General features: G+C 38.3%; 2 protein-coding genes and 1 pseudogene across 2 annotated transcripts in view; 1 reads left to right on the top strand and 2 right to left on the bottom strand.

Moving 5' to 3' along the window:
* The window catches only part of LOC129351301 (microfibril-associated glycoprotein 4-like), a 105,592-nt gene extending 100,748 nt beyond the window's left edge, over positions 1 to 4,844 (bottom strand). The window contains exon 1 of the mRNA XM_055020194.1: positions 4,638 to 4,844. The gene's annotated coding sequence lies outside the window, so the exon portion shown is untranslated. The remainder of the gene's footprint in view (positions 1 to 4,637) is intronic.
* Positions 1,762 to 4,615, bottom strand: LOC129351300 (microfibril-associated glycoprotein 4-like). Its single transcript, XM_055020193.1, has 7 exons — positions 4,526 to 4,615; positions 4,388 to 4,442; positions 3,785 to 3,943; positions 3,503 to 3,541; positions 3,125 to 3,221; positions 2,809 to 2,979; positions 1,762 to 2,211 (listed from the first exon to the last, which is right to left on the bottom strand). Exons 2-7 carry the CDS (start codon positions 4,391 to 4,393, stop codon positions 1,958 to 1,960), a joined length of 726 nt encoding a protein of 241 aa, XP_054876168.1. The 5' UTR covers positions 4,394 to 4,442; positions 4,526 to 4,615; the 3' UTR covers positions 1,762 to 1,957.
* A 6,215-nt stretch (positions 4,845 to 11,059) lies between the features above and the next one.
* Positions 11,060 to 13,848, top strand: LOC129351302 (microfibril-associated glycoprotein 4-like; annotated as a pseudogene).
* Positions 13,849 to 15,181: the final 1,333 nt, after the last annotated feature.

Here is a 15,181-nt window from a genome sequence, read left to right as displayed (position 1 = left end):
AGTTTCGTCATGTCCTGGATGATGGAGAACCAACAGGCAGATAGAAATTAATATCTGAGGAGTATTATAACTTAAATGGGACATTTAAATCTCCTGGGATTTACAGCTATAGTTAAATCAAGACTAAATCAAGACGCCTGTTCATTGTTGCCTTTGAACCATAATAACTGGAACATGGACCAACATATTTGATGTTCATTGATGATTTGATGTTACTAATTTTAAATAATGTTAATGCATTTGTGATGGTTTTGTTGACCAGTTTAACTCCACAAAACCTTGCAGCCAGTGGGAGAGAAACATCACATCATTCTGACTGCAACATGTTTATTCACCAAGAGCAGCTTTAAAAGAAAATACAATAAATTCAGCTGTGATTCTGAATGATTTGACATTCAAGATGTTATTCAGAAAAAAGACAAAACATTTTGATAAAAGTATAATATTAAGACCAAACAGACAGTTATTTTTTATGAGTTAATAGTTTTTTTCTCCACTTTCTGACATATCTTCCATGTTCTAACTCAGAGAAAAGTCTGATCTCTTTTTATATCTCCTTTTCTCCTGTCATTGTTTGGCAACTTCTATAACATCCGAAACACAGGATATTTTTGTTGTTGCATATTATGCCACAAGTTTTAGTCTATATTTAATATAGAAATATCATTCTGTTTAGTTCCTTTTTGTTTTATTTTTGGAAGAGGGCATGATTAGACATTTTATGTAAAAAATGTGTTTTCTTGATATGGGTTAAAGGTGAACAACAGAGAAACATGTGGAAAAAAAAGTTTTTATTTCCCATCACACCACAATCATTCTGTATTATTGTCAGATATTTGGACACATTTAAGCTACATAATCCAGTCATTTCTCCTCTTTATCACATCAGTGGAGTCAGCCTGAAGCCACTGCAGCAAACATTTATACACCACATGCTTTTGTAATTGTTCTTAATGACGGTCAGTTTATTTTAAACCAGAGAAAAAAATAAAATGTTAAAATTATACTAATAAGTTTCCTGCTCTCTTGATCAGGAAATGGTTAAAACCACAAACATCGGTTCATTTTTACAGGTAACGTCATTTATTTGCACATTGAAATCATAAAATAAAATGTTTTGCAAAGGAATAATTCTACAGCTATTTAATAATGCAGATATAGATAAGTTTACATTTAAAGTAAAATATTAAGTGTAATTATGATGCCGTCATCTTTTGGTATAAATAAGTCAGTAGGTTGGGACAATTGCTCTCACTTTTTAACTGCTTCTTCTTTTCTGCCACCTGCTGGTCGTTACTAGTTACTGCAGGGAGTTCTGCACGTCAGCTTTCTGTTTATTCTGGGGTTTGTCCAAAGTGCGGTCTGCGGGCCATTTGCTGTCCATAGACTGATTCTATGGAGTCCCGGAGGACAACTACATGTGATCAATGTGTATTGACTTTATTTAAACTAATTACAGGAAAAATAGTTGGGTACAACAAAGTATTTTAAGAAGCTCATTAATTAAACTCCTTGTATTTGTCCAACATCAGATATACTTTATTTTCTCTGGGAGTGACATAAACAGATCATTAAATAGATATAGATGTTGACATTGACACAGCTGAGCGTAAAATTTAGAATTATGGAAGATCTAGTTTTTTTCAGTTAATTGCATTTAACCAAAAGATTTGGTTCTAAAAATGTTTCCATTTGGCCCAATTTGTGTTTTAAAACTGGCTTATTTTAATTTTTACATGTAAAAAAATCCAGACACACAAATATTGCTGCTGGCATCTTATTTATTATCAGAGATAAATTGATTACAGGTAGCAAACTCTCACCAATGATTTAATTAACTGGATTATATTTATTAGTAATCAAGTGAACTTTTGATTCATGTTTGAAGCCAAAAGTTGATGGTTGATTATAAGAAAAAGCAACTCATTATTTTTTGCAGGATGTTTGACCTGCAGATTTACTTGGCAGGACGGATCTTCATGCTGATGCTTTTCAGGGAGTAATTAAATCCCTTCCATTGACGCCATTCCACTCCAATATGATGGAGTGTGTTGTCAGCCCCCCAGCGATAAACCCCATTGGGGTTTGCATTGTGACATTCTTTGTACCAGAAAGCACCGAGATATTTTTTGGCACAGTTGCTGCTCCACTGGTCCTGGTCTTTGTCAAAGGTGGAAAATTTCATTCCACCGTGATAGGCAAGGCTGTCTCCTGCAGAAATAATAATAGGATACAAAAACTATATGAATAAAACAGACATTCAGTTGAAAGCTTAAATAGTGAAAAAAAAAAATCTGCATGATCTGACAAAAAAATAAAATTGTAATTTCAATATGTAAAAAAAAATGCAGGCTTTGTGAAATATTGTTAATATTTTGTGAAATAAATAAAAAGTTATGTTAATCTCTTACTGGGATATTATCAATGAGATCAATTAAATTTACTTTACTCAGGTTTTGTGCTGTTAACTACCAACATCAATATGTTTCCTTCAGAACCATGAGAACAAACTCTGGATTTAGATATAAATGACACAACACATTTAATCCAACCAGGGTGGTTTTTATTTTTATTTAATCCTGTAGTTAGAATAGACTAGCTACAGTAAATTATCTTTATTATTATTATTGTTGTTATTATACACCTGCACTAACACAGGAGTTCCTCAGGGATCCATACTCAATGCCTTGATCTTTACTTTCTAGACCCAGCACAAGTCGAATTATTTCATTTGCCAAGGGATAAACAGTGATGGGCATCATTCCATCCTGTCTAGTAAAGCTTTGATGAGGTTTTCTCATGACTCACCAGCGCCCCCTTTGTTGTTGAAACCGCTCACATGCAGAAGGTAACCCTCACACTCAGCATCGACTTTAAATGAAGAGTAAAGAGCAAACTTTTTGTTTCCTTCAAAGTCCTCCATGTCGACCATCAGTTCATAATTCTGACTCCGTGTCAATTCACGGATGTTATCAAGACCTGCACAGACATGGAAACCATTAAATTTAGATTTTGCATTAAACACCTGGTTAATCTGGGTTTGCAGGAACTGAGTTATAACTATGTTATAAGTAAATAAATAAACCAACCATACATTGACTAACTGTTTAGGTCGGTGTCTCACCCAGCCAGTACTCTCCAGCAGCGTTTCCAAAGCCTCTCTTGTACTCCGCCCAGGGTCTGTAGAAGTTTACAGAGCCATCCATCCTCCTCTGGAAAACCTGGAACAACAAAGGAATCTGATCAAGAAGTGAACAACGTTCTCACTGACACACTCAGGGTGAAAAGGAAGTGGGTTGTACCAACTCTGAATTGGTATCAATAATCAATATTTAACATGACAAAACTGATCAAATCTTATCTCAGGCAGGTGAAAATGGAAGGACAATAAAGACTCTTCTTTCAACAGAACTTGATGTTTGTTGGATGAAATCCCCCAAGAATCCTGAGATGAACCAAGTTGAAGTGTAAACAGAGAGAGTTCATGTAGAGATGGACTCACCGTCCAGCGTCCTCCCTCTGAGTCCATGTCGCAGTAAGCCTTCACACAAACACATTCATGACTTGATGCAGTTTTTATTATGTAATGCAATGTCACACTTTATGTGGAAAAATAAATACTATCAAGAAAGTTCAGTTTCAAACAGTCAGTTTATGTAATGTGTATGAAGATTAAGTAAAAACATCCTCAGTATTGTTAACAGATAAACCTCCAGTCTTGGTCCTGCACAGAACTTTAATCTGGATCTTCATTTTTATGAACAAAACCAAACATAAAGTTCACCTGAATAGCAGATGTAGATCCACTTGGATAGATGATGTAAACTCCACTGGTAAGATTATTATCCTTATTGTAGATGTCATCACAATCAACTGGCAGTTGATCCTCAGCCGCTTCACAGCTGATCAGCAGTGGAGCCAGGAGGAAGAGAAGTGATAACAGCTGGAAGACAGAACATGACACCTTCTGAACATCATCAGAGAAACTCTGATTAACGTTCATTTAGTCAGATTAAACCTGATCCCTGATCTTGTCCTGCATGTGGCCTGTAAGCTGTGCTGCCAGATTTTCAGTCAGAATTATGCTGAATTCTGCCTTAACAAAGGTTTCTGGTTGGTTTGATCCTCCATTTTTTAACAACTCATTTCATCAGTCCTGTTAACAAATGTTATTTCCAGAGCCAATGATATGCAGGAAGTGTTTAAACAAATGGTAAACATTTACAATGTTGAAAAAGCTCAATGCAAATGTTTAGACTGGAAAATATTTGGATTAAACCGATAAATATGTTGTGGACGTTTTCCTTTTCATTGTACCGACTATATTCATTATAAAAGTGATAATCGATTCACTTATGAATCTTTATAGTTCAAGATACAAACTTACCTTCATCCTTACTGTTGAACTGGACAAACTGAAAATCTGTGGTCAGTGTGGTTCACTGTTAATATCCAATACAATAAAAATAAATTAACTTTAGTGGCCAAACTCAGTTGTAAATGAATTCATTCGTTCATCTCTCACCTGCAGCTGAATGAACTTGATTCCAAACTTCTGCTTCTCCTCTGTGTCTCAGACGTTCAGACTCCGTTATTTATACCTGCTGATGTGTCACCTCACCTTCATCAAACATCACCTGATGAAAAACATGAGCTTGGCTTCTTCAACTTGAAAATAAATACCGGATCCAGGATCTGGGCTGAGTGTCAATAACACTGGAAGATCAGTGAACCCAAAGAAGATGAGAACAATCATCATGACAGGCTTCCAAGATCTATTTGCTGTTTTCTCTTATACATATTTGTTCAGTTGTGACATCAGGCCTTTCAGTAAATGTATCAGGGACCTGGTTCTGTGTCCTGGTACCAGTGTGACCCAACTGTTCAAGCAATGTAAATAAACTGTGATAGTTCAGAAACTATTTATTAAAAACATTTAATTTGGCAAATGAGCTTCATCAGGATGTCTGTTCTAGTTCAGGAATTTGACTGAACACAAAACGTTATGTTGTCAACATGTAGGAAGTTTCTGAAAGAGGAAACTGATCCACTCCATAAGCTCAGCTCCATCCCCGGCTCCAGTTTCGCCTCCAGTTGCCACTGTCTGCTCGTCTCTAGTTCTGTCATCACCTCCCACTGCTAAAGCTTCCTGGTTTCTCACTGCTACAGCTCCAGGGTTCGGGGTTTCCCCTCTGGGACTCGGTTTCCAAGCCGCTCTGTTAGTTCCTGGGCGTCAGGCTGCATGACTGGCTTCCAGGTCAGAACAGCCGGCTTTGGGGAGCCGAGCCGCACAGAAAGTTCCTGCTCCCCAGGCTGCAGAGCTATCCTCTGATAAACACGCTGGTTCCCAGTCCCCAGTAAGTGGGTTCTCCACCCCAGTAAGCCCCATCCTGTGCTGGCCCTTCTGAGCCCTTTAGTGCAGGGGAGCTCAAACTTTTTGAGACCGAGATCTACTTTTTCTCTCACCAGTCTGCTGTCATGGCCAAAGGTTTTGAGAATGATTCAAATGTTAATATTTACAAAATCTACTGCTTCAGTTTTTATAATGGCAATTTGCATACACTCCAGAATGTTATAAAGAGTGATCAGCGTAACAGCAATTAATTGCAAAGTCAATATTTGCCTAGAAAATGAACTTTATCCCCCAAAACACATTTCAACTTCATTGCAGCCCTGTCTTAAAAGGACCAGCTAACAACGTTTCATTGATTGCTCCATTAACACAGGTGTAGGTGGTGATGAGGACAGGGCTGGAGATCAATCTGTCATGATTAAGTAAGAAGGACACCACTGGACACTTTGAAAAGAGGCTGGTGCTTGGCATCATTGTTTCTCCTCTGTGAACCATAGTTATCTCTAAAGAAACACATGCAGTCATCATTGCACTGCACAAAAATGGCCTAATAGGAAAGAGAATCGCAGCTAGAAAGATTGCACCTCAGTCAACAATCTATTGTATCATCAAGAACTTCAAGGAGAGAGGTTCCTGGAGAGAAGGAACCTCTCTCCTTGTTGCTAAAAAGGCTCCAGGCGCCCAAGAAAGACCAGCAAGCACCAGTACCGTCTCTTAAAAGTGTTTCAGCTGCGGGATCGGGCTGCCAGCAGTGCAGAGCTTGCTCAGGAATGGCAGCAGGCAGGTGTGAGTGCATCTGCACGCACTGTGAGGCAGAGACTCTCGGAGCAAGGCCTGGTCTCAAGGAGGGCAGCAAAGAAGCCACTTCTCTCCAGGAAAAACATCAGGGAGACTGATATTCTGCAAAACGTGCAGGGAGTGGACTGCTGAGGACTGGGGTGAAGTCATTTTCTCTGATGAATCCCCTTTCCGATTGTTTGGGACATCTGGAAAACGGTTTGTTCGGAGAAGACGAGGTGAGCGCTACCACCAGTCTTGTCTCATGCCAACTGTAAAGCATCCTGAAACCATTCATGTGTGGGGTTGCTTCTCAGCCAAGGGAGTCGGCTCTCTCAGTCTTACCTAAAAACACAGCCATGAATAAAGAATGGTACCAGAATGTCCTCCGAGAGCAACTTCTCCCAACCGTCCAAGATCAGTTTGGTGATGAACAATGCCTTTTCCAGCATGATGGAGCACCTTGCCATAAAGCAAAGGTGATATCTAACTGGCTCAGGGAACAAAACATAGAGAGTTTGGGTCCATGGCCTGGAAACTCCCCTGATCTTAATCCCATTGAAAACTTGTGGTCAATTATCAAGAGACGGGTGGACAAACAAAAACCTAGGAATTCTGACAAAATGCAAGCATTGATTGTGCAAGAATGGACTGCTATCAGTCAGGATTTAGTCCAGAAGTTGATTGAGAGCATGGCAGGGAGAATTGCAGAGGTCCTGAAGAAGAGGGGTCAACACTGTGTTACAAAAACTGGTATGAGGAGGTGAGATCTGTCCAGGGTTCATGCAGAAACAGATCATAACGGGCCTGAGAGACTGAAGTAATCTTGTATTATGATTCAATGTTGATTATGGGAATATGTGTATTTTATATATCATGTAAAAGTGTTGATGATGATTATGAAGTGAGTAAATTCTGAAGTTGTTTATAAACCAGTTAAACAGGAAATCACAACTGAATGTGTTATCATACCGAATCAAAATGATAAGTATTAAGGAGTAATGACTGAAGGAATGTATTAATCATGATTATGTTGATAAAGTTATGATTCTGTTTAACATATAAAGACTGAAATCAGAATAATGGTGAAATAGGGACAGGCTTTGGGTGCAGAGAGAAAAGCTTTTTACAAGTTCTGGTGAAGAGGAACAGGCCTGGTCTGAATGTATTCTGGGAAATCAGCCAGGAACCTATATTTAATCAAACCAGAGCAGAAGGGAGCAACTGATGACCAAATATGGAAGAACGGGGAGTCTGGTATGAGGTAATCACATACTTATAAATTTCTGTCAAAAAGAAAACTTCTCAGTTTTAACTGTAAAACCTTCAGAACAAAATGTCTAATTTTCCTTTCACTTGAAAAACTTGCGCAGCTGCATTTCTTGTCTGTTTTGTTGCATCCTCGCCTCTGTTCGATGCATTTCCTCCACCTGTTCCTCACATGGCTCCTCAACTCCTTCACCTTCTGTGCCAGAAATCGAGATCGCTGTCGTAGCTCCGAGGTTCTTGGCCAGTTTGTCGTCACTTTCCACAAACTTCAGTTCTGAAACTAACACAAAATCCAGCTTTATGTTATTTATTCCAAAAAGCCTAAACTGAACACTTTGTGTGAATCTTAACTGTATCTGTTGACCATGACTCTGCGGTTGGAGTTGTAGATGTGCGTCATCTCCGTCATGGACTTCTCCATTGATTTCATAAAGACTTGACTTTTGACAGAACATGTGCAGCTTTTCTCCACATCACTTTCCATTTGTGACATCAAACCCTGCAGCCTGCAGCCAGACGGGCATTTGGAGACCTGAGGAGGAGGAGATGAGAGCTGGATGTGAGAAAGTTGGGGCCAATGGCTCCTAACAAAAGAAAACACTGATCCAGTTTAAAGGTGGAGCACCACAAGGCTCTATCCACGGTCCTGCATTATTCTTTAGTCATAAAAAGGATTATCAATAAATTAAAGGATATTACTAGAAACAAATCTTTAGAAACAAACCTACCACTTTCAGTTGCCAGTAACTACACATCTATTTCATTTCACAGTTATTGATCTGTTTAAAACTGATCAATAACTGCTTAAAGGAGCACTTCCTCAGACTCAGACTTCTCACCCAATCATCATCTGAACACAGAGAGAGATGCGATCCAGTCGAGCACTGTTGCATCCTGTACATGCTGGTGCCACTTGCAGAGTGGCGGCCATCTTGTTTCTGCTGTTTGAACCTCTGGCACACTAAAGAGGAAGAGAAAAACAAGGCAGAGGTCGGTTTGTGTTGACAAGCCAGGAGGTCAAACAGAACGAAGGAGATAGCCGTGTTTGTTTTTGTCTCTTGTTCAGACCAGAAAGGACCTTTGGACCAGTCAAAGATCCTGTTGAACCTTTTCAGTGTTTGATTTGCATTTATATAACATGTTTTTTTCCATTCTTATCTTATTAGAACATTAAAACACAACATGCAACTTCATAAACTTGTTTGAGACAAAATGTGACATAGAAACAAATTTTACTTTCCTCAGTCGCCTGCAGCTTTCACAGCAATAAAGAACATAAAGACATTCACTTATTGTATACTTCAACACTAAAGCGAACACCTGCAGTTTCATGTACTTCCTGCCACAAAATACTAATAATTAGTATATCTTGACTCATGTTTACATTTAGTTTATAACAGAGATGCAGCTTCAGTTGAACCATTTTATTTACATTTTTTAAGAAAGTGCATCTTTTTCTCTCCATTTTTGACAGATTTGACTTTTTAGAGAATATTGCTTACATTTTTATATGAAAAGTCTTGGATCTTTTCATTTTTTTATTTAAAAGTGCTGCATTTTATAAAGGATCTCATTTTAAAATGATATCCATAAATAGACTATATGGTATATTTTAAAACATTATATTCTCATTCTTTCTTGTGATTTTGTAAGAATATAATTCAGTGTACATCCAGTATGGCTTAACTTCAGGAATACTTTAAGAAGCACATTAGCTTCGGCTGATTTTATTTGCATTATTAACACATTAGAGTTTCTGTAACTGTACAGTTTCAAAATGTTGCCTTTAAAGTTTTTAAGTTGGAAAAAACAAGACAACGAACAGCAGTTAGGACTAAATCCTGACTGATAGCAGTCCATTCTTGCACAATCAATGCTTGCATTTTGTCAGAATTCCTAGGTTTTTGTTTGTCCACCCGTCTCTTGATAATTGACCACAAGTTTTCAATGGGATTAAGATCAGGGGAGTTTCCAGGCCATGGACCCAAACTCTCTATGTTTTGTTCCCTGAGCCAGTTAGATATCACCTTTGCTTTATGGCAAGGTGCTCCATCATGCTGGAAAAGGCATTGTTCATCACCAAACTGATCTTGGACGGTTGGGAGAAGTTGCTCTCGGAGGACATTCTGGTACCATTCTTTATTCATGGCTGTGTTTTTAGGTAAGACTGAGAGAGCCGACTCCCTTGGCTGAGAAGCAACCCCACACATGAATGGTTTCAGGATGCTTTACAGTTGGCATGAGACAAGACTGGTGGTAGCGCTCACCTCGTCTTCTCCGAACAAACCGTTTTCCAGATGTCCCAAACAATCGGAAGGGGATTCATCAGAGAAAATGACTTCACCCCAGTCCTCAGCAGTCCACTCCCTGCACGTTTTGCAGAATATCAGTCTCCCTGATGTTTTTCCTGGAGAGAAGTGGCTTCTTTGCTGCCCTCCTTGAGACCAGGCCTTGCTCCGAGAGTCTCTGCCTCACAGTGCGTGCAGATGCACTCACACCTGCCTGCTGCCATTCCTGAGCAAGCTCTGCACTGCTGGCAGCCCGATCCCGCTGAAACACTTTTAAGACTTTTATTACACTTTTATACACTTTTATTGACTTTGCAATTAATTGCTGTTACGCTGATCACTCTTTATAACATTCTGGAGTGTATGCAAATTGCCATTATAAAACTGAAGCAGTAGATTTTGTAAATATTAACATTTGAATCATTCTCAAAACCTTTGGCCATGACAGCAGACTGGTGAGAGAAAAAGTAGATCTTGGTCTCAAAAGTTTGAGCTCCCCTGCACTAAAGGGCTCAGAAGGGCCGGCACAGGATGGGGCTTACTGGGGTGGAGAACCCACTTACTGGGGACTGGGAACCAGCGTGTTTATCAGAGGATAGCTCTGCAGCCTGGGGAGCAGGAACTTTCTGTGCGGCTCGGCTCCCCAAAGCCGGCTGTTCTGACCTGGAAGCCAGTCATGCAGCCTGACGCCCAGGAACTAACAGAGCGGCTTGGAAACCGAGTCCCAGAGGGGAAACCCGAACCCTGGAGCTGTAGCAGTGAGAAACCAGGAAGCTTTAGCAGTGGGAGGTGATGACAGAACTAGAGACGAGCAGACAGTGGCAACTGGAGGCGAAACTGGAGCCGGGGATGGAGCTGAGCTTATGGAGTGGATCAGTTTCCTCTTTCAGAAACTTCCTACATGTTGACAACATAACGTTTTGTGTTCAGTCAAATTCCTGAACTAGAACACACATCCTGATGAAGCTCATTTGCCAAATTAAATGTTTTTAATAAATAGTTTCTGAACTATCACAGTTTATTTACATTGCTTGAACAGTTGGGTCACACTGGTACCAGGACACAGAACCAGGTCCCTGATACATTTACTGAAAGGCCTGATGTCACAACTGAACAAATATGTATAAGAGAAAACAGCAAATAGATCTTGGAAGCCTGAAATGATGATTGTTCTCATCTTCTTTGGGTTCACTGATCTTCCAGTGTTATTGACACTCAGCCCAGATCCTGGATCCGGTATTTATTTTCAAGTTGAAGAAGCCAAGCTCATGTTTTTCATCAGGTGATGTTTGATTTAGATTTCTGATCATCAAGGTGAGGTGACACATCAGCAGGTATAATAACGGAGTCTGAACGTCTGAGACACAGAGGAGAAGCAGAGTTTGGAATCAAGTTCATTCAGCTGCAGGTGAGAGATGAACACATGAATTCATTTACAACTGAGTTTGGCCACTAAAGTTAATTTATTTTTATTGTATTGGATATTAACAGTGAACCACACTGACTACAGATTTTCAGTTTGTCCAGTTCAACAGTAAGGATGAAGGTAAGTTTGTGTCTTGACCTATAAAGATTCATAAGTGAATCGATTATCACTTTTATAATGAATATAGTCGGTACAATGAAAAGGAAAACGTCCACAACATATTTATCGGTTTAATCCAAAGATTTTCCAGTCTAAACAAATGGTAAACATTTACGATGTTGAAAAAGCTCAATGCAAATGTTTAAACACTTCCTGCATATCATTGGCTCTGGAAATAACATTTGTTAACAGGACTGATGAAATGAGTTGTTAAAAAATGGAGGATCAAACCAACCAGAAACCTTTGTTAAGGCAGAATTCAGCATAATTCTGACTGAAAATCTGGCAGCACAGCTTACAGGCCACATGCAGGACAAGATCAGGGATCAGGTTTAATCTGACTAAATGAACGTTAATCAGAGTTTCTCTGATGATGTTCAGAAGGTGTCATGTTCTGTCTTCCAGCTGTTATCACTTCTCTTCCTCCTGGCTCCACTGCTGATCAGTTGCCAGTTGATTGCAATGACATCTACAATAAGGATAATAATCTTACCAGTGGAGTTTACATCATCTATCCAAGTGGATCTACATCTGCTGTTCAGGTGAACTTTATGTTTGGTTTGTTCATAAAAATGAAGATCCAGATTAAAGTTCTGTGCAGGACCAAGACTGGAGGTTTATCTGTTAACAATGCTGAGGATGTTTTTACTTAATCTTCATACACATTACATAAACTGACTATTTGAAACTGAACTTTCTTGATAGTATTTATTTTTCCACATAAAGTTTGACATTGCATTACATAATAAAAACTGTATCAAGTCATGAATGTGTTTGTGTGAAGGCTTACTGCGACATGGACTCAGAGGGAGGACGCTGGACGGTGAGTCCATCTCTACATGAACTCTCTCTGTTTACACTTCAACTTGGTTTATCTCAGGATTCTTGGGGGTTTTCATCCAACAAACATCAAGTTCTGTTGAAAGAAGAGTCTTTATTTTCCTTCCATTTTCACCTGCCTGAGATAAGATTTGATCAGTTTTATCATGTTAAATATTGATTATTGATACCAATTCAGAGTTGGTACAACCCACTTCCTTTTCACCCTGAGTGTGTCAGTGAGAACGTTGTTCACTTCTTGATCAGATTCCTTTGTTGTTCCAGGTTTTCCAGAGGAGGATGGATGGCTCTGTAAACTTCTACAGACCCTGGGTGGAGTACAAGAGAGCCTTTGGAAACGCTGCTGGAGAGTACTGGCTGGGTGAGACACCGACCTAAACAGTTAGTCAATGTATGGTTGGTTTATTTATTTACTTATAACATAGTTATAACTCAGTTCCTGCAAACCCAGATTAACCAGGTGTTTAATACAAAATCTAAATTTAATAGTTTCCATGTCTGTGCAGGTCTTGATAACATCCGTGAATTGACACGGAGTCAGAATTATGAACTGATGGTCGACATGGAGGACTTTGAAGGAAACAAAAAGTTTGCTCTTTACTCTTCAATTAAAGTCGATGCTGAGTGTGAGGGTTACCTTCTGCATGTAAGCGGTTTCAACAACAAAGGGGGCGCTGGTGAGTCATGAGAAAACCTCATCAAAGCTTTACTAGACAGGATGGATGGAATGATGCCCATCACTGTTTATCCCTTGGCAAATGAAATAATTAGACTTGTGCTGGATCTGGAAAGTAAAGATCAAGGCATTGAGTATGGATCCCTGAGGAACTCCTGTGTTAGTGCAGGTGTATAATAACAACAATAATAATAATAAAGATAATTTACTGTAGCTAGTCTATTCTAACTACAGGATTAAATAAAAATAAAAACCACCCTGGTTGGATTAAATGTGTTGTGTCATTTATATCTAAATCCAGAGTTTGTTCTCATGGTTCTGAAGGAAACAGATTGATGTTGGTAGTTAACAGCACAAAACCTGAGTAAAGTAAATTTAATTGATCTCATTGATAATATCCCAGTAAGAGATTAACATAACTTTTATTTATTTCACAAAATATTAACAATATTTCACAAAGCCTGCATTTTTTTTACATATTAAAATGACAATTTTATTTTGTTTTCAGATCCCGCAGATTTTTTTTTTCTTTCACTATTTAAGATTTCAACTGAATGTCTGTTTTATTTATATAGTTTTTGTATCTTGTTATTATTTCTGCAGGAGACAGCCTTACCTATCAAAATGCAACGAAATTTACCACCTTTGACAAAGACCAGGACCAGTGGAGCGGCAACTGTGCCAAAAAATTTCTCGGTGCTTTCTGGTACAACGGTTGTCACTATACAAACCCCAATGGGGTTTATCGCTGGGGGGCTGACAACACACTCCATGCTGTTGGAGTGGAATGGGTTCAATGGAAGGGAGTTAATTACTCCCTGAAGAGCATCAGCATGAAGATCCGTCCTGCCAAGTAAATCTGCAGGTCAAACATCCAGCAAAAAATAATGAATTGCTTTTTCTTATAATCAAACATCAACTTTTAGCTTCAAACATGAGTCAAAAGTTCACTTGATTACTAATCAATATAATCCAGTTGATTGTGCTTTAAATCATTGGTGAGAGTTTGCTACCTGTAATCAATTTATCTCTGATAATAAATAAGATGCCAGCAGCAATATTTGTGTGTCTGGATTGTTTTATAAGTAAAAATTAAAATAAGCCAGTTTTAAAACACAAATTGGGCCAAATGGAAACATTTTTAGAATCAAATCTTTTGGTTAAATGCAATTAACTGAAAAAAAACTAGATCTTCCTTAATTCTAAATTTTACGCTCAACTGTGTCAATGTCAACCTCTATGTCTATTTAATGATCTGTTTATGTCACTCCCAGAGAAAATAAAGTATATCTGGTGTTAGACAAAGAAAATAAGTTTAATTAATGAGCTTCTTAAAATACTTTGTTGTACCCAACTATTTTTCCTGTAATTAGTTTAAATAAAGTCAATACACATTGATCACATGTAGTTGTCCTCCGGGACTCCATAGAATCAGTCTATGGGCAGCAAATGGCCCGCAGACCGCACTTTGGACAAACCCCAGAATACACAGAAAGCTGACGTGCAGAACTCCCTGCAGTAACTAGTAACGACCAGCAGGTGGCAGAAAAGAAGAAGCAGTTAAAAAGTGAGAGCAATTGTCCCAACCTACTGACTTATTTATACCAAAAGATGACAGCATCATAATTACACTTAATATTTTACTTTAAATGTAAACTTATCTATATCTGCATTATTAAATAGCTGTAGAATTATTCCTTTGCAAAACATTTTATGATTTCAATGTGCAAATAAATGACGTTTCCTGTAAAAATGAACCGATGTTTGTGGTTTTAACCATTTCCTGATCAAGAGAGCAGGAAACTTATTAGTATAATTTTAACATTTTATTTTTTTCTCTGTGATTCAAATAAACTGACCGTCATTAAGAACAATTACAAAAGCATGTGGTGTATAAATGTTTGCTGCAGTGGCTTCAGGCTGACTCCACTGATGTGATAAAGAGGAGAAACAACTGGATTATGTAGCTTAAATGTGTCCAAATATCTGACAATAATACAGAATGATTGTGGTGTGATGGGAAATAAAACTTTTTTTCCACGTTTCTCTGTTGTTCACCTTTAACCCATATCAAGAAAACACATTTTTTACATAAAATGTCTAATCATGCCCTCTTCCAAAAATAAAACAAAAAGGAACTAAACAGAATGATATTTCTAGATTAAATATAGACTAAAACTTGTGGCATCATATGCAACAACAAAAATATCCTGTGTGTCGGATGTTGCAGAAGTTACCAAACAATGACAGGAGAAAAGGAGATATAAAAAGAGATCAGACTTTTCTCTGAGTTAGAACATGGAAGATATGTCAGAAAGTGGAGAAAAAAACTATTAACTCATAAAAAATAACTGTCTGTTTGGTCTTAATATTATACTTTTATCAAAATGTTT

The sequence above is a fragment of the Poeciliopsis prolifica genome, unplaced genomic scaffold, assembly GCF_027474105.1.
Source record: "Poeciliopsis prolifica strain line A6 unplaced genomic scaffold, Auburn_PproV2 SCAFFOLD066, whole genome shotgun sequence".
NCBI classification, from domain to species: domain Eukaryota; kingdom Metazoa; phylum Chordata; class Actinopteri; order Cyprinodontiformes; family Poeciliidae; genus Poeciliopsis; species Poeciliopsis prolifica.
Note: the sequence above shows the minus strand (reverse complement) of the source record. Positions and strands in the feature narration are given on the sequence as shown.